This window comes from Myodes glareolus, chromosome 22 (genome assembly GCF_982192425.1).
Source record: "Myodes glareolus chromosome 22, mMyoGla1.1, whole genome shotgun sequence".
Taxonomy (NCBI): domain Eukaryota; kingdom Metazoa; phylum Chordata; class Mammalia; order Rodentia; family Cricetidae; genus Myodes; species Myodes glareolus.
Genome location: NC_142047.1, coordinates 39,240,743 through 39,259,413, shown reverse-complemented (window position 1 = coordinate 39,259,413; position 18,671 = coordinate 39,240,743). Strand labels below are relative to the sequence as shown.

General features: G+C 50.9%; 1 protein-coding gene across 1 annotated transcript; it reads right to left on the bottom strand.

The window, feature by feature from the left end:
* Nucleotides 1–113: 113 nt before the first annotated feature.
* On the bottom strand, nucleotides 114–18,557 carry Dhx38 (DEAH-box helicase 38). Its single transcript, XM_048437319.3, has 27 exons — nucleotides 18,400–18,557; nucleotides 15,445–15,772; nucleotides 14,944–15,131; nucleotides 14,324–14,428; nucleotides 13,432–13,579; nucleotides 13,208–13,326; nucleotides 12,944–13,020; nucleotides 12,357–12,512; nucleotides 11,740–11,901; nucleotides 11,449–11,556; nucleotides 11,019–11,131; nucleotides 9,644–9,781; nucleotides 8,932–9,118; nucleotides 8,597–8,782; nucleotides 8,212–8,352; nucleotides 7,235–7,345; nucleotides 7,026–7,142; nucleotides 6,769–6,876; nucleotides 6,263–6,375; nucleotides 5,420–5,628; nucleotides 5,167–5,321; nucleotides 4,640–4,795; nucleotides 4,411–4,545; nucleotides 4,182–4,307; nucleotides 3,608–3,703; nucleotides 1,969–2,090; nucleotides 114–592 (listed from the first exon to the last, which is right to left on the bottom strand). The coding sequence occupies exons 2-27, from the start codon at nucleotides 15,756–15,758 to the stop codon at nucleotides 508–510; spliced, it is 3,675 nt and encodes a 1,224-aa protein (XP_048293276.1). The 5' UTR covers nucleotides 15,759–15,772; nucleotides 18,400–18,557; the 3' UTR covers nucleotides 114–507.
* Nucleotides 18,558–18,671: the final 114 nt, after the last annotated feature.

Here is an 18,671-nt window from a genome sequence, read left to right as displayed (position 1 = left end):
GAGCTAAGGTTCTAGAAAGATCTATTCAAGGACAGAAAGGACAAGGGATCTGCCTCTCCTGTCCCTATTGTAGGGATAAGAGCAGGGAAAGAGAAAAGAAATTAAAAGTGCAATCACATTTTACAAATAATATATTTATTTCCAAATCCCTGGTGATAACCAAATTACAAGTGCCTCCGCCTCTATTTGCTACTTTACACAAGGATTAAAAAAGATTCAGTCCCAGCAAGTCGCTCATAAGCCAAGTGTCCTGGGGACAGGCTCTGTGGACGTGTGGCCCAGCCACCTGCTGCTCAAGCAGCCGCTTATTCGCTCTGCAGTCTGTTCCTGCGCAGCCCTGCATCAGGTGCGTCTCTTCCCCGCTGCAAGCCTGACTCAGCAGGAGCCGCCCCAGACTAGAGGAGCACACTGACGAAAGCCGTGTCCTGTCTGTGTCCATAGGGCACTGTGGCTGGAGAGCTTAGAGCTCAGTACCTGGCTGCCGGCCTCTCCTGCGACAGCCTCAGCTCACAGTCCAAAGCGGGCTGGTGTGCGGCGAGGTGTCATGGGCTCCCCCTGCTCCTTCCGACCTGGAGTGTAGATCTTCGTGGACCTGGACACACAGAAAGAGGAGGTAGGAAACAATGCTTCTCTCTGAGCAGGGACCCAGAAGGACCAAAGGCCTCAGGCCTTGCTGTTTCTGACCCAATGCACGGCAGCTTCAAGGCCGAAGAAGCTCATCCATAACACACTCTACCTCCCTTGCTTCCCCACCTCCAATAAGGAGAGCAAAGGAAGTCACTGCACTCTGACATCTATTAAGGAACATTTACAATGGATCTTTGGAAAACTCTTGTGATCTCCAGATAAGAGGGTCACCAGTCCTGCATTTGTCTTTGTCCCCAGTTCCTGGAGGAACTAGCCAAGTGGCCAGGGCATCTCTGCTACTCACAAAGGATCCTCAGAACACTCCTGATAGTTTGTGTTCACCTGGAATAAGATGGAGAAGCCTGGCCAAAAAGATCAGTCAGGTGCTGAGAGTTGAAGGTGGGGTGGGGTGGGGCAGAGGACCAGAGGCCGAGTTCAACCATCAGTGCGATGATTCAACCACCTGTGTCAGTGTCCTGTAGGACTCGGTTAAAATAAGCACCAAACTTGACTGGCGTGTGCCTGACTCAAACCTGTGAGGACATACTGTCACAAACCCAGTGCCAGGAGAGCAGCCCCAAGGACAAATGAGTCTTCCCATTAGGACCCACTCACCCCTCCATCCACACACCTCTCCCTTTGGCTGATTTTGTTCACTTTCAGGAATAAACCAATTTACCGAACTCTGTCCTTAGTCCCGGAATTCTCCAGAAAGCAGAGCAAGTCCATGGGAACCCCCATATCTAAAGGGGAAACTAGCTAGTGCTGGGTGAAGTGAGAACAGACGAGAACCCTCATTGCCACATTCACCCCAACTCCAGGAATTCCAGCGGCACAAGTACAGAGGCCAAGGCTCTCTTCTGCCTGCTATTTGGGGATTTTTTTTGTTTGTTTATGTTTTTCTCTGGTTTTTTGAGACAGGGTTTCTCTGTAGCTTTGGAGCCTGTCCTGGAACTAGCTCTTCAGATGAGGCTGGCCTCAAACTCACAGAGATCCACCTGACTCTGCCTCCTAAATGCTGGGATTAAAGGCGTGCACCACTGCCCAACCTGTCTGCTACTTTTTGTTTGTTTGTTTACTCCCCTTGCCTGACAACAAGGCTGTAGGATCCACCCCAAAGACTCCAGCTCACTTTGGGCCCTGAATCTAGAGGCTGATGACCAAAAACTGCAGTGGACAGTTCCAAGTTGTCCCTTCAAGTTGTCCAACTACTACCTCTACAGGTGACCACCCAGCACAAAGCTACTTCTGCACCAATTTCCCCTTTACACTGATAACTTCTTTAAAACCCGACCTAGCACCTGCCTGGGGCCTGAGTACTTCCCTAAGGCCAAGCCTCACCTGACACTGCCCAGTGGGCTACGCTTCTCCTGCTCCTGCCGCCGGGCACGCAGCTGCTCCTCGGCCAGGGCCATCTCCTCCTCCATGGCAGAGGCTTCTTCTTTAGCCCGACGACGATTCTCCTAGGAAAAGACAGATGGACAGCTGTAGAGGCCGCATCTGTGCTTGGGGCCACCTCTAAGAATCCAGGCCTGTGTAGCTCTATGCCCCAGCACCAAGGGTACCTTTCCTTCTACAGCTCAGGACTTTTTGTAAAATATTCACGACACTGGATAGTCCAGTCTTAGCCAGTCACCCCTCAGTTCTCCACACAAGCCAGTAAGTACTGAAGTACTGACATTCTTTTCGTGTGTGTGTGTGTGTGTGTGTGTGTGTGTGTGTACACATATATAGTTGGATAAATCCATGCACAAGCCAGAGGGAGGATGGTGGTTGTTGGTTGCTCTCCACGTTATTCCCTTGAAACATGGTTCATCAAGGCTTACCTTCAGCTAAGCTGGCTGGTGGGCCTCCAGGACCGACCTGTCTGACCCCAGTATGGAGTTATAGACATGCATGGCTACTCCCAGCTTTTTCTATACAGTGCTGGGGATTTGAACTTCAGTCCTCATGCTTGTACAGCAAACACTCTCACCCACCAAGCCTTCTCCCCACCCCCAAGAACTGCCAAGGCCACCTCAAGACAAGGTTTCTCTTTCTTCTCCTGGCAGTACTGAAGACTGAGTGCATGCCAGTGGTTTACTACTGAACTACAACACGTGCTTCTAATCGAGTTCACAACCATGCCAAGAGACCCATGGAGATCATGAAGACACTGTCATGTGGCTAGAAAGGAAGCTATGTTTGTCCCCATGTGGAGATAATTATGTGACAAAGTGGGTATACAAAAGCAGAGCCACATTTGCACCCCTAAATAACAGATTAAAGTGTTGTTCATTAGTAGACACCAAACCCTTGAGATGGAATCATGGGTAGAGGAAATGAACAGAAGTAAGCTGACACAATCAGGACCACAAATGCATGTGAGCATCACAGGTAAACCAGAACTAACAGACCTTTAGTTACCAAAGTACACATGGTGGAGACACAAGTGAGCTCCCACTAAAAGAAGTGATCAGCCAAATGCACACTACAAAACATTCTATGGGACAGATGACAATATCTCCAATAAATCGATGTCATGAAAAGATAAAGCAGATCCCGTATCAGAATGAAGGTATTAATGTATATAACCACCCTTGCAATCCTCAAGTACTTAGGGATGAACCAACAATCTCTAGAGGCAAACTTTAAAGTGTTCTGGGAGGAAAAGGGATAAGAAAGGAGTAGGTAAAAAAATAAAATAAGACATCTCAATTACAGAGAAAAGGAGATTTAGCTAATTACAGTGACTTCTTTATAGTATTTTGTGTAGTTTTATGATATTTGAAGCTTTTGAGTAAGTTTAAAGTAAAAACCACCCAGCCAACAAACCAACTGGAGGAGTGCAGAATACCAGACAGGGAGGTTGGCTAGGTCCCAGCCTTTACATTTGGGGAGAGCAGGAAGGGGTCAGAGGATGACAAGACTTCTATAGCAGGCAGAAAGAAAGTCTTTCCCGCAGGCAAACAGCGCCTCCCCAGAAGCACAGGGCGCTCACCTGCCGAGATTTGCCTGCCTGCTTCACACTGTAGAACATTGGACCCAGCTCCGCCAGCCACTCTCCGTCCACAGCGGTCACGCACTGCATGTACTCCTGTGGGCAGAAGGGCGACAAGGTAGAGGTCGCAAGGGAGTCATGTGCTTCCCAGTGTGAGTTCACAAGGAGTCACAAGAGAAGGGTCCTCCTGCTAGTCCTGTAAGTCTGGGAAATGTAAGGGACACCGGAATCGTCATTCCTTCTCCAACTGCAGTCCCCCATGCTTGAGAAAAGAGGCCCAAGCATCCAACAGGAAAGCCCAGGCATGCAGAAAGGCCCTCTGATAACACGAGCAGGGACTCTTCTGGCAGCCAGCAGGGGGTAATCCTCTGGCACAGCTGAGGTCACTGTACTCTTACAAGTTAACCTGATAATACTCCCACAAGAACCCCAAGCTGAAACGCAGCTTGAAAGGCCCTGCAGAGAAAAAAACAGGTGCCTCAAGTCTCTAGGTCTCTACACAGGCAGTAGAGGGTTGCAAAGGCCTAGCTCCAGCCAGTGGGCCCCAGTATCAAACTCCTTGGGCGAGACTCACCTTGGTGGTCATGACCAGCTCATGATAAACAATGTAGTCGGGGGTGTAGCCCATTCCAAAGAGGGAGCTGGTGGGGTGCAAGTGACAGGGCATCCCTGTGCGGATGTTCACATACTCCCCAATCCCCTAGACGAGAAAACAGGTGGCCACATCACCAACACAGTCTTGACACAGCTTAGGGGAAGCCCAGATCCACAGCCTACACAGTCTCTGTGGCCCCGTGGCTCACCTTGAGCTTGGCCGCCTGGTGGAAATAGGCAGCACAGATACACTTTCTGACAATGTCCCAGTCAGTGCCACACGAGGCCAGGCTCATCCGCTGCTGCACCATGATATCCTTGAGCTGAGCACGGACCTCCCGAACCTAGAGCAGGACACAGGCAAGACAGGATGGAGCCCTTCCTCTCCACGGCATCGCCCCTTCCTCCCGACCACACCCCTCTGGGCTGCCACCCCACCTTCCGCATGGCCTTGGCATGGATGAAATGGTCATTGCACCAGATGGTAGAGTAGTTATTGTTCTTCCACTGCAGGTAGACGTTCAGGTAGGTCAGGTGGTCACTTTCAGGGACAGCAAACTTCTCCCGGATTTGGTCGCTCTCCTCCTCTCTGCCCTAGGAAAAGAAACAGGAACCTTTAAATACAGACATGGGGAGGCCAGACCCATATGGCATATCCTGAGGATTTTCACACTAGACCTGTCCACACGTCAATATGCCTAATACAGAATGAATATAACACATTAAAATAAACTAAAACATTAGGTCTCAGGCAGAACCACACTATGAGATCAAAAATGGTCTTGCAAATTTCCAAAACACTGTGAGGATTACTGACCCAGCCCTCCCACCTCCTCCACTTCTCCCTATGAAAAGACAGCGAAGGCAGACTCTCCATGCCCGTAACACAGAGGACAGACCCACATCCCTGCCAATGATCCCTCAAGCACTCTGGGGAGAGAGAGAAGCCGGCGCTGCCTTCCTACCTTGGGTCTGTAGAAGATGGCAGGGACCGAAAGCATGGAGACGATGAGCAGGATCTCGGAACTGCAGCCCATGTCACAAGACACGATGAGCATCTTGGAGAGAGCTGGGTCCAGGGGGAACTCCACCATCAGCCGTCCCGTGGACGTGAGCCCACCTGAGAGCGGAAAGCAAAGCCATAAATGCAGTGTCCAGCGGATGAAAGGGAATAAACCTGCCAGTCCCTCTAGGTACCAACAGCTTGTGGCCACGCACCTGTGTTATCCAGGGCCCCCAGGATCCAGAGCTGGTACATGGAGTTGAGCATGTTGTCCTCCGGGGGCGGGTCCATGAAGTGGAACTGCAGCAGGTCCTGCACCCCCAGGGACTTGAGCAGCAGCACCACGTTGGCAAGGTTGGTCCTCTGGATCTCGGGCACGGTGGTGGTCAGGAGCTCGTTCTTGTAAGCACTCTGTGTGTAGAGTCTGCCAGGGAGAAGCCAATGACTGGGCCGCACCTGCCCTGGGCCAGCCTCTCCCATGGACTAGCTACACTCAGGAACCACCCCGCAGAATGCGGAAGAAACCACTCATGAGTGTCATCCCAACAGCCAACAACCCTACAAGCAGGGGCCTGCCCCAACCACTTCTCTCAATCACCCACTTCTATCTGCTCAACCCTTGTCTTCTAACCTTGACCCTTCTGCTAGAGTCTCCTATATCTTTGTGGGAGCCAATGCCTAAGACTAGAATTACAGCAAGGTTTTACCATCTTAACATCTGTATGTATTTGTTGAATTTCTAACGCATTTTTTTGTTTTTAGCCATAAAAACAGAGGAGGAAAAATAATCAGGCTAGTACAAAAGCATCACCATTTACTCAGACCCACCTTCCGGAGGGTGGCCTGCGTTCACTGCAGGTCCCTTCCTACAGAACTGCTTCAGAGCGCAGAAATCCCTGGAAAGACTACTACTTCCACTCATCAGCGCCACCAAGTGGCAGCCCTCAGCAGCACCAGTCTCACTTGGAAGGAGGGCCAGCACCAGAGAAGGCCCTGCCTGGGGTCTGGTCTGTAGTCCCAGCACTGCCCTGAGGAGCAGGCTAGCACAGAGCTCCTACCTGAAACACTGACCTGGGCCCGTCCTGCCAGCTCTCCCTGACCTCTGGTTGGCGTTGGCCTGGCTAATGGGGTAAATCTGCAGAGCATCCATCCCAATCCTTGGGTTGAAGACCTAGTAGGGGACACGAAAGAACTGATTCAGGACAGAGTGGGGGAAAGAAAAGTAGCCCCGAGACAAAGGCAAACCCAGTCAGTACTCATCACAGAGGAAGTGTGTCTTAGTAACTCAAGTGCTCACTGTGTTAGAGCCAGGAGACTCAGCAAAGCCTCATAGGTTTTTCCATCAGTATCAGCTCTGTGACCACTTCAGAGTTATTTGAATTATCTATGCCATCAAGTTACCTCAAGGATTAGCTGAAGCAAACACATGACAAGATCAGTGTTCACTAAATATTAACCTAACACCTCTGCCACTCTCTCCTGTGTACCTGACAGAGAAGACCAGGGCCTAACTGAGAGTCTCTGGGTGAAGCCCCAGAATCCGGCCTCCTGCACCATCCCTTACCTTTAACTTGCAGTAGCCAGAGTCGATAACAAACATGATGCCATCAACAGTCAGAGACGTCTCAGCAATGTTGGTAGCAACAATACACTTCCGGACGCCATCTGGAGCCTAGGGCCAATCAGGATATGGGGAGAGAAAGACTGAATAGTCAAAAAAAAGCCCACTTCCCAGCTGCTCTTGCAGGAAAGGGACATCCCTCCTCTTGCCCTCCTTTGTGGGACACCAAGAGATACCCAAACCTAAGATCCCCATCACACCTTCTGGAAGATTTTGGCCTGGAGGTCAGAGGGCAACTGGGAGTAGATGGGCAGCACGGCCAAGGCAGGCGCGTTCTCCAGTTCTTCCAGGTGCTCCACAATCTGGTCAGAGGTCACCTAAGGCACAGGAGGAGATCATGAGACCTTGGAGACCCAAATTCTCAAGCACAGGTTTCACCCACCTACCCAGTGGTGGCCAAAGCACTCACCTCAATGTCCTCTTGGCCAGGCATGAAAATAAGGATGTCCCCAGGTGCCCCAGACAGGTGGACCTGCAAGGACTGCTTCACCGCAGCCTCCACGTAATCTTCCTGTGGGGTCTGCAATACCGACAGAGGGCAGTGAGAAGGGTGCAGTGCAGCAGAGGGCAGTGAGAAGGGTGCAGTGCAGCAGACGGCAGTGAGAAGAGTGCAGTGCAGCAGAGGGCAGTGAGAAGGGTGCAGTGCAGCAGAGGGCAGTGAGAAGGGTGCAGTGGCCGCAGAGGGCAGTGAGAAGGGTGCAGTGCAGCAGACGGCAGTGAGAAGGTGCAGTGCAGCAGACGGCAGTGAGAAGGGTGCAGTGCAGCAGACGGCAGTGAGAAGGGTGCAGTGCAGCAGACGGCAGTGAGAAGGGTGCAGTGCAGCAGACGGCAGTGAGAAGGGTGCAGTGCAGCAGACGGCAGTGAGAAGGGTGCAGTGCAGCAGACGGCAGTGAGAAGGTGCAGTGCAGCAGACGGCAGTGAGAAGGTGCAGTGCAGCAGACGGCAGTGAGAAGGTGCAGTGCAGCAGACGGCAGTGAGAAGGGTGCAGTGGCCGCAGACAGTAGTGAGAAGGGTGCAGTGGCCGCAAACGGCAGTGAGAAGGGTGCAGTGCAGCAGACGGCAGTGAGAAGGGTGCAGTGGCCGCAGAGGCCAACAGCCTCCAGAGGACACACAGCTCTGTCATCCGTCTGGGCTGCAGCCCTGACTTGGGGGTGCCAACCTCAGGATGAGCCTGACAGCCATGCCCTTACAGTTAGAGCTGGTATCTCCCCGAGCTCCTTCCTTCAGAAACAAGGGCATAAAACCTTCCCCAGGGCGCAGGTCTGTGTACATCTGAGCTCTGGAGCTGCAGGCTGCCCCATTCGCCTCAGGGCACTGACTCCATCTTCCCCAAATCTGCACCCACCTCCTCCAGCTGCCTTTTCATCCGAGCATGCCAAAGGATACCTTGCTGAAGAGGATGTCCACAGGAAAGGTACGCCCAGGGATGTGGAAAATGGGTACATTCCCAAAAAAGGCAGCAAACTTTTCTGCATCCATAGTAGCTGATGTGACAATGAGCTTCAGGTCTGAACGCCGAGCCACAACCTAAGAGAAGGGGTCAACAGGGGTCCCTGTGGGCTTGGGACATCCAGTCTCAACTTGTTACCACAAGGAAAGCAGAAGTCAAAGCTGGCAAATGTGCATTGGGTTTACCAATCTAGAGACTGAGTGATGGAACTATGACATGGACAGAAAGGGGCCAGCAGGGCTGAACAGGTGACAGGGGCGCTTCAGAGGGACTCGCTGGAGCACCTCAGCTACAAGAAGGAACAGACCCCACAGCCCTTACCTCCCGGAGCAGCCCAAAGAGCACGTCGGTGTTGAGGGACCGTTCATGGGCCTCGTCCATGATGATAGCACTGTAGTGATCCAGGTCAGCCTCCCGGAGGGACTCCCGGAGCAGGATCCCGTCAGTCATGTATTTGATCAAGGTGTTTTCAGAAGTGCAATCTTCAAAACGAATGGCATAACCCACCTGGGGGTCAGAGACACAGCTCAGCGAGTAGCCGTTACTCACTGTCAGCCCTGCGCATCGGGGTCCAGCTTAAGCAGTCCACAGCCTCTAGTAAAATGGCAGAAGCTATGAGAAAAAGGCTACAAGGCTCAGACTTCACGCCCACTCACCTCTTCGCCAAGGTTTCCCCCCATCTCTTCACTGACTCTCTTGGCCACTGACATGGCAGCCACACGCCGGGGCTGGGTACACCCGATCATCCCATAGTCCGTGTAACCATCTTCGTGCAAGTACTGGGTCAGCTGAGTAGTCTTGCCGCTCCCTGTCTCCCCAACCACAATCACAATGCTGTTATCTCTACAAAGAAGAGCAAGCAAAACACTGAGCAACCTGACTGGAAAGCCAGAAAAACTCCCTAAGAAGCCTTAAGAAGCCTTGTTGCCTCCGGTAAAGCCTCGCTCTCCAAGAAGCATGCTTGACCAGAGAGAATTTCACCAAAAAAATAGCCTCTTAAGAAGCTACCACGGGGCAGAGAGATGGATCAGAAGTTAAGAGCACTGATTGTTCTTCCAGAGGTCCTGAGTTCAATTCCCAGCAACCACATGGTGGCTCACAACCATCTGTAATAAGACCTGGTGTCCTCTTCTGGCTTGCATGGATACATGCAGGCAGATGCTGTATATATAATTAATAAATAAATCTGAAAAAAAAAAGCTACCACATGAAATGTCTGGGACACAGCCAAGTTGAACCTGAAGCACTAAAGGAAGTAAGGCTATCTTACTTCATGTGGCATAACCTAAGCCAATCCACTAGGGGAAATAAATATTTCCCGTCCCCATTAGAAGCCCCTCACTGGGCCACGGGGCCTGGGGTCATTACCTAATGATGGTGAGAAGCTCCTGCTGCACCGCAAAGATGGGCAGGTACTGCCTCTGCTCCAGGATCGACTTCTTCTTTGCAAACTCACTGCTGGCCTCACTTTTCTCCTTCATGTGATCCGCAAACTTTTGCTCTGTCCTGGGAAACACAGCAGCACGTATGACCACCCCACACTGTCCCTCAGGGTTAAGTTAGTTGCTCTCCTTCTTGCTCCCAAGAAAGCAATCATCCCTCCAGAGACCACAGCAGCCTGGTCATTCAAGACTACACTGCACTGGGCCTAAGGAGCAGACCATGGCACAAGATCCCGTCATCCATCAGACACAGCCAGAGCCCTGATCAAACAGCTGACAAGGACCAGAGAGCAGACTTTCAAGTGGGCAGATCAGCTGTCCTAAACAAACGGTGGCCAGAAGAGGAGCTGAAATTAACCAGCAGATCACTAACTGAGAGAGAAGAACCCGGACCATTTCAGCACCACACTTTACACAGCCACAGGAGTCTTCCAAGAGCTGGCTACACAGTACAGGACATGGATCAGAACTCCTCCCTCCCCGTGGTAGGGCTGCACAGTGCAAAGGCCTCATGTTCAAGGAATTGTGGGAACAGCTCACTTATATTTGCCTTGTTTCTATGTTAGCAATCAGTGTCTGGTACATGGTCATGTTCCAAGACCCTTCCATCTACCTTCCCCAAGAGTCCCTTCCTCCCTCAGATCTGCCCCAAGCTCCTTCAAGTTTCTAATTTCAGCCAGTCCTCCTGGTCACCTAATAACTGAAATGTAAGAGACCAAATGACTCAGAGACCATCAAGGACTGACCAGTGATACCAACTTCTTATGTGGGACACTGCACAGAGATACAAAGAACTACTAGGTCAAGACGGTGTTTCCATGGACACGGCATGACTCAAAGGATGAGCAGTAAAGGACATTTGAGTCTGGCACCCACCCAGTGCAGGGACTCCACTAAGCAGTGACTCAGCAGCTGCATAAAACCTCTACCACAGAGACGCTACACCAAAACAGAGAGTCCCTTCTATTTAAAAAGCCCTGTGAAAACCAGTTCCTCCTTATGTACTAAAATCTGACCAAGGGAAGAAATTCTGTCTTCCCATGTGGAACACTTCAAAGAGCGGGGCTCCCACTCAGGCCTGTCTGGAGCTAAACTGAACCTCTACTTCCTAGTTGGGTGCTCCCAAGCAAATTCCCTAACCTGCTCAGTCTACACAAGCATCACTTCAGCAACACTGGTGACAGGGGAAGAACCTAAGGTCAGCCGACAAGAGACCTGAAGGAAGGGATCAAAAAGCAGCGAAGAGTCAGACGTGTGCCACAACCTTGGGAGCACACTTGCTGCTGGCAACGACAGCCCACCTGTAGTCCACTTTCCCATCTTCCGTCACAGATTTATCCGGCTCTTCCTCCTTTTTGACACCCATTATGTCTCCGAGTTTGGTCCCTGCCAGTTCCCAGTGTTTGTGTTGAGCCTGAGGAAGACAACAAGAGTTAAGTCACTCCATCTTCTGGTAAGATCATAGGCAGTAGAAGCAATTCAGGTGGACAGTAGGCTTCATCTGGCAGAGAGTAAACGCCCACAAGGCACTGGTAGTGCCTCCAGCACCCAGTGCCAGGGCTGTGGTTGCCTTCTAAGGACTGAGTATAGCCCAGTGGCCACCTTGGGCTGCTTCTTGACCAATGTAAAACATCTCTGCCCGCCAGGGGAAGTCTGCATGCAGCCTTGAGACGTTTAACAGGAGTAAGAAAAGAAACACACGGACCCCAGCCCAGGAGGCAAGATACCAACCTTCCTCCGCTCCTTTTGTTCCCTGTGCTTGCGGACTGTCTGGCTGCCTTTCCGAGCAATAATGGCCAGGTCTGAGGTGGCATCCTTCACTGGGATTACAGGCTCTGGCTGCAGGAAGTAGGGGAGGAAGAGAAATTCCCCAGTGGTCACTAAAGTCTACCAGAGGGCCTGCTGTACATGTGCCCTAAAGAGTCACTAGTCCTCAAACTGACACATGACTGGGCCCAATCCTTTCTTCCTCTCCTCTTCAGTGCTTTCTGACTTCCCAGGCTCCAGACACTGAAGCCTTACCTGCTTGGTGAAGACGATGCGCCCATCCAGGAAGGGAGGCACCAGGTTGTGCACCATCAGATGCACCTTGGCCGCATTGTCCTCTTCAAAGTCCTCGTCCACCTCCAACCGATGGACCACCCCACTGGTGAGCATTCGGTTCGTCTCCCAGCGCTCATTATCCTGTGGGGACACAAGAAGAGCCACAGTCAGCCTACAACTAAGAGGTGACCTTGGAAGGTTAGCAGGCAAGTTCACGTGTGACAGAATCTCAATGGGGCTCTACACCTTGCAGTTCCTTAGACAGACATCACTACTAAAGTTGAGGCACTTGCAGTACTTTGTCCTAAGAAGCAGCTGGGCACCGGCCTTAAAAGACAACAAACACACCCAGAGGCGGGTATCACCATACCATTCTCCCCACAGCCCCTGCACCGAGTACTGCAGAAGGGAGAAGCAGGCATCAGGTGGGAAGCTACCCAAAGCTTCCACTCACACTCCTGCTTCGCACAGGCATATCTGACCGGGCCCTGTCTGTAAACAGCCAGCTATATGGTGTCATCACTTGGCAAACTGAGACTCCTCCCACACGCCCCACCTCTGCTCTAAGACAGCGCCAGCCACTGCTGCAGCCTCACCTCATTGATCTGTCTGCGCTGGGCTGAAATGCGTTTCTGCTTCTGCTTGTGCAGGTGCTGCTCCCGCCGCCTCACGTAGTCCTCAGAGGAGTAGGCCAGGGGATTGTGGAACTCATCGTAGCCCTCATCCATCATGTACCAGTCCCGGTCGGCTTGCTGCAGAGGATGAGACGGAGCGTGAGAACAGGGACAGGCCACATGACCACGGGAGATGCAGCCACACGGGAGCAAAATGGGATCTGGTAAGAAGTCCGAGAACACTGGGAGCAGCCGGTGATCAGCACAAAGAGACCGGAGAAGGCCAGGAGGAGAGCAGATAGCTTTAACTTCACAGGGCAGGCTGCCGAGACAGCAGCTCTCACAGTTACCACACAGAGGCACCCACCACAGGCGTCACATCCGACCGGCTGCACTGTGCAGCCTATCTCTCAAAAGGTCCCAGGGCTCTGGATGGAAGAGCATCAACCACCTTCTTTAAGCCCAGTCCTACTGGAGGGCCCCCAGAGCCCTTGGCCTAACACCTCCCTTCACCCACACCTGTAAGGACAGCCACCACTTCCTGTCCAGCTCCTCAACAATGTCTTTACCCGCTGGTCATCCTCCCACTGCTGTCGCTCCTCTTCCGTGTCAAATGAAATCCCTTCTTCGCCATCCTCTCGTCGTCCTAAAGGACAGCAGACGGCAGGGGTCAGTCCATACAGCTCCAGCTGACCCCAGGGACCAGAAGAACTGCAAAACTGCACAGCTTGACTGCGGCCTCCACTCAGCCCCATTCCAACTCATCCCCCACCCTCCACCCACCTCCCACCTTACACCAACCAGTTTTTCTGCTCCTGTCTTCCAAGCCTTACCTCGGCCCCTGGAAAGCCGTGGGGTTGACCCCAAGTGTCTTCTGTCATCAGCCCACTCGTTGTACTTGTAGGAGGGGGTCGGCAGAGGTGTGTCATCTGAGTACTTGCTCCTCGCAGTCCTAGGAAACATCAAGGTCAGCTGTCACTAAGCTGAACTGCATCCCCCTCTGCCAGAAGCTCTCCCTGCCCACATCCCTCTTACCACCTGCCCACCCATCCATTACCTATCTCGGTCTCGAGTGAATGGCCGATGGCTCCGCTCAGAGTCCCGATAGGAAGGTGTTGGGGAGGGTGATTCCCACTGAGAGCGCCTTGAAGAGCCATAGCCACTGTCCTCCTCCTCCCAGGTGGACCTTGAAGGGGTGGCTGCATCTGGAGTCACAGAGACATCCGCAGTAAACATCCAACGCCAATGATACACGACTTTAGACAGCATATCCTATGTAGCTGACACCGCCTCAAACTTACAATCCTCCTGCCTGAGTTTCCAAAGTGCTAGGATCACAGGCAGAAACCACCACACCTGGTTTCCCAACTGATTGCTTAATGACATTTATTTATTTAACTGTGTGTGATCGCGTGCATCCATGTGCCACAGCACAAACGCAGAGGTCAGGTGACAATCCTCAGGAGTCAGCTCTCCTATCATGTGGGTCCTGGTGATAAACTCAGATCAAGAGGATCTTGACAGCCGCAGCCTCTTTCCTAGCCTTGACCTTATTCACCATAGGCAATACAGTGACGACAATTGACAGACTGCACCCGATAGTCCAGCTTCCACTGCTGAAAATACTGAAGGACCCAATCTTCTCTGCAAACCTCTTCATCTGAAAACAAACCGTTCTTTTCCAGGAAATCCTTCTTGACCCACCCCATCTCTAGTTTCCTACCATCTGAAACACCCACCTTGCGGTAAACAGCCTAGACCCTCAGGAATTATATCCACCCAAGAGAGGGGCAGGGCCACACCCACCTTGGACAGGGCTCCTAACTCCAGAGGGTTACACTGGAACTAGGACTCCAACTCACTATCTGGCAACACAGCTGACTACTGCTCATTCTGCCTTTCGGGCACCTGAGCCCTTGCCAGCCCCTGTGGAGGATGGCTGAGAATACCTTTCGGGCGATGTCGAGGGCTCTCTGGCTCATTTCTTCTGCTGCTGCGCTCTGAGCCTCCGTCTCGCTCTGATCTGCTGCTGTGCCGACTTCTGTCCCGCTCATCTGTGAGAGTCACACATGGGGCTTTTATGTGTACCACATGCACTAGGCAAAAAGCACATGCCTCCCCTCCCACACAGACATACCCCATCACACACAGCCATTATCCATGGGCTGAAACACACACTCATTCTCTCAATGGATAGACAGGGTCAAGCTCACACAAGAGCTACTTTCCAACAAGAACCAACTGTAAAGAGTCAGTCCTGTGTCTATCCTGAAGAGCTTTGTGCTGCAGCAGACCTCCGGCGACCAGTGCTGGACTCTGCGTCACTATGTTCCGCAGCACTGTCCTTTCTCCAGCACCAATGCTACTATAAACTCCGGTTTCTTAAATAAATTACCCATCACTTCCTTTATCCCCAGTTTTCACAATAAAACAGGAACCACGTACTCAAGCAAAGCAGTTATACTACAAGCAATTACTGGACATTATTGTAAAAGTTCTTGTAACAGGAAAAGAATGGCCTGGTGGTTTGAATGCTACTAGGCAACAGGACTGAGAACAGGCAGTTTACCTCTGTCTCTCTTGCGGTCATAGTCTCGATCCCGGGATTTCTCCTTTTTCCGATCTTTTTCTTCTTTGGAGGAGGCATAGACCCCATGCTCCCTCCGATCCCTCTCTCTCTGCCGACTGCGTTCCCAAAACTCCTCACTCACACCCCCAGGGTGGGACGGAGTCTCTACCCGAGCAGATCGGTAATGCCTGGAAAAGGGAGACCAATTGGGAAAGGGCTCTCCATTTCCCTCTATCTCTGGGTAGTCCCACAAGCAAAGTGTTCTCTCCAACGCATCTCCTGGTGTTAAAGGCCTGTACATGGCAAGAACCCAGGCATTTAAGCTCCATCATCCACTTCACTTCTTAGATGCCTTTGAATTTTCCCCACAGATCTTTACCAATTCCTACCCGCCACCAGTATAAAACCCACAATGAAATCCTAAAGCTCTTAGGTGTCCATCAGAAATAGAGATAAAGCTGGCTAGTGTCTTCTGACATCAATGTTTACCCTCTTCCTTACCTGTCCTTGCGGCCATTCCGGCCAGCCTGCTCATCGCCCTCCTCCTCGGCATCCTTACTCTCCTCCCAGTCTTTGTAAGAAGAGACTCTGGATTTTTTCTTGTCCTCCCCATCGTCCTTCTCCTCTCGCTCCCTCCGTTTCAGGGAAGCCAGTAAGTCCAGACCCAGCAGTGAAGGGCGGGGAGCAGGGGCTTTGAAGACATGCTGCTCGCTGGCTGCACTTTTGGTCTTGCAAATCAGACCACCAACCTGAGAGTCCAGATCCGTGCCTTCCAGCCGATGGATGGAGGCATCCTCAACGATGTCCTCCATCATAGGCTCTTATTTCTCTGGGAGGAAGGCAAACCATTAGAATTGGACATAAGAAAACTCAATTCTACTGCCCCAGAATAACTAGTATATTTAAGTGGCTACCCCTACCTTCCTACACTGAGTCCAGGACATCTTCTGCTATCAGGGGCGTGTGTGTGTGTGTGTGTGTGTGTGTGTGTGTGTGTGTGTGTGTGTGTTCAGGCAGGTATACATGCACTATGTGCACATGAAGTCAGAGGTCAATTCAGCTGTTTTTCTCAGTTGCTCCCTTACTTACTTTCTGAGACAGAGTCTCTCACTAAACTGGGAGCTAATTCAGCCAAGCTAGCTGGCCAGCAAACTCCTGGGATCTGCCTGTATCTGCCTCTTCAGCATATACGTGCCTCTACGCTTGGCTTTCCCATAGCTTCTAACCTCAGGTCCTGATGCTTGTGATAAAGTACGTCACCAACTGAGCCATCTCTTCAGCCCCTCTTGCTACTTTTGAAGACTTTCCCACCAAATCCGTGACAATCTCAAAAAGCTTCCCAGTTCCCACCCCAACACATATGAAAGCCACAGAGACACATACACACGGAGCAAAGGACAGGATCAAGAGGGTCTCATCCAGACAAGAATAAACCTCAGTAGGGCTTCTCACTGGAGGACAATGGCATCTACAGAAGGAGCACAGAGGAACCAGGTGGAAGGCAGAACCCTCAATTAAAATCCAGGTTCTCAACCTCAGCATGGTGACACACACCTGTAACCTTAGCACGTGGGAGGCCAGGGCTCCAGAGGATGGCAAGTTTGAAGCTACCCTGCGATATATAGTGAGTTTCACACCAGCTAGACTATTTGGTGAGATATTCATTCATTCATACCCACGGCCCTCAGTCACGTATTTTCTCCTACCCATTATCTAATTTATTCTCCTGTGATTTCACCCTTCTACAGGATATACTTTTTCCCACTTAAGAACCAGAATAATCATCTTCAAGATCCCCCATTAGTTCACTGCCTCCAGACAGCAATCAAACATGCTCAGCTTTTTCACGTGAACTGCAGCAGTATATCCCTTCTGTAGTAACAGACACTTAAAAAAAAATATCCAGGCTCTTGGCATTTTCTGCTTCTGTGAAAGTAAGCAGCTGCCTTGGCTAGCTATTCCTGCTCTCTCTGTGAAACAGAAATCATTTCTGCTTTACACCATCCACAGAACCACCATGAGAATCAAGCAACTGCATAAGAACCACAGTTGTTTCATCAATGTAATTATTACACAGTTGATATTACTTTCCTATATACTGACTAGTTTCCTTACTAATATTTTCAAAACATTCTCCTCCCCACCCATTTCCGTCCCCTTTAAACCACAAGCTCCACAGATCAGAGATGGAAGAATGTAATTTTACCATCCACATTCTACACACTTGGTGACTTTGATTTTAATCAGTGTTTTGTGGGAAAAGAAAAAAAGGTGCCCTATAGCAGGCAAAATCTCTTGAATAACAATCTGTGTTCACCAAACTTACTGATGAGAAATATTGTTAGGGAATGGCATTTCAGGAGAGAGTTTAAGAGACTGCAAGATCTCCCGGGTGCTCAGGTGACAACACATTCGTCTTTACCCAACACCATCCGCTGGTGAGCATGAACTGATGCTGGACACAGAGACAATGACTTTCGTTACAATAAGTTGTTAAAGCATAAGAACTGTGCCCCTGGAATCTAGATTTCCTTTGCCATGTTCTAATCAGCATGCACAGCTTTACCAAGGAGTACTGCAAAAATAATGGGAGTTTCATTTGGAAATTTCATCAGCTAGAACGGAAAAAGAAAGCTACCGCTATACACATACGAGGAAATCTAGACAGGGCAGCTGAGATCCACAGGCTCTCGGCAGTTACCTGAATGATGACTTACATCCTAAAATGACATTTGTATACAAGTCTTGCTGATTGCTATAGACCAATAAATGCAAGATAAAACTCTGACTCTTTTAAATAAGTGAATAAGTATAACTTATTAAAAGGGAACAAAAACTCAAACATTTCTCTGGACAACAGGAAGTTATCTACAACACAAGACAAGTAAGGTCTTAACTGGCTGCTCAAATAAGGAATTCCAGGGCCGGATTATGGAGAAAGATCAGTGGGAAAAAAAAAAAAGTCGCAACGCACTCCTTGAGCAGGAATTGATTACTGCATGTGCCCTTGAGTCAATAGCTGTTTTCAACAATACTGATTTAAAAAAAAAAAGAAAGAAAGAGAACTCCCTGTCCTTTGGAGTTAACGTTCTACTTATAGATGACCCGCTAGATGTAGGGCAAACACTTCTGAGAGAAAGGAGGAAGGCATCAGGAGCCCTAGTCAGGCTCTCCCGGTAGTCGGTAACAGGTGAGGGTACCATCCTAAACGAGGGCGCAGGGCGGATCCCTAGATCTCAGTGGGACGGTTCCAAACATCAGAATGTAACCAGAACAGGGACAAAGTCCACAGTAGGCTGAATGGTCACAAGACTGCTCAAGTGAGTAGAGAAAGTTGAGTAACAAGGAGCAGAGGAACTCTGCAGGGTCCAAAACCTAAGCCGCGAGCCGACCCCGGCCGCCTGAAGCCGCCATGGCGGCCGAAGGACGAATCTGGAAAGAGGAAGAGACACTCACCTCACCAAGCACAACTCTCGGGACCTTCTGCCCCTGATTTGGAGACGCCAGCGCGGCTACTGCTCTGTCTGACGGCCTCAAAGAGGCCAATTCCGAAGCTTGAAAGCGGCCATCATTGTCCCATAATACCCTGCGCGGGGTCCTCTATCCGTCTAAAATTTACCATCGAGAGCAGCCAGCAAACGAGGGTTCCCGGACGCCAGAGCGAACAACGTGAACACGCCTTCAAAGCCGCAGTGTCTTCCACTGGGCCCCAAGTCGCCTTGCGACCA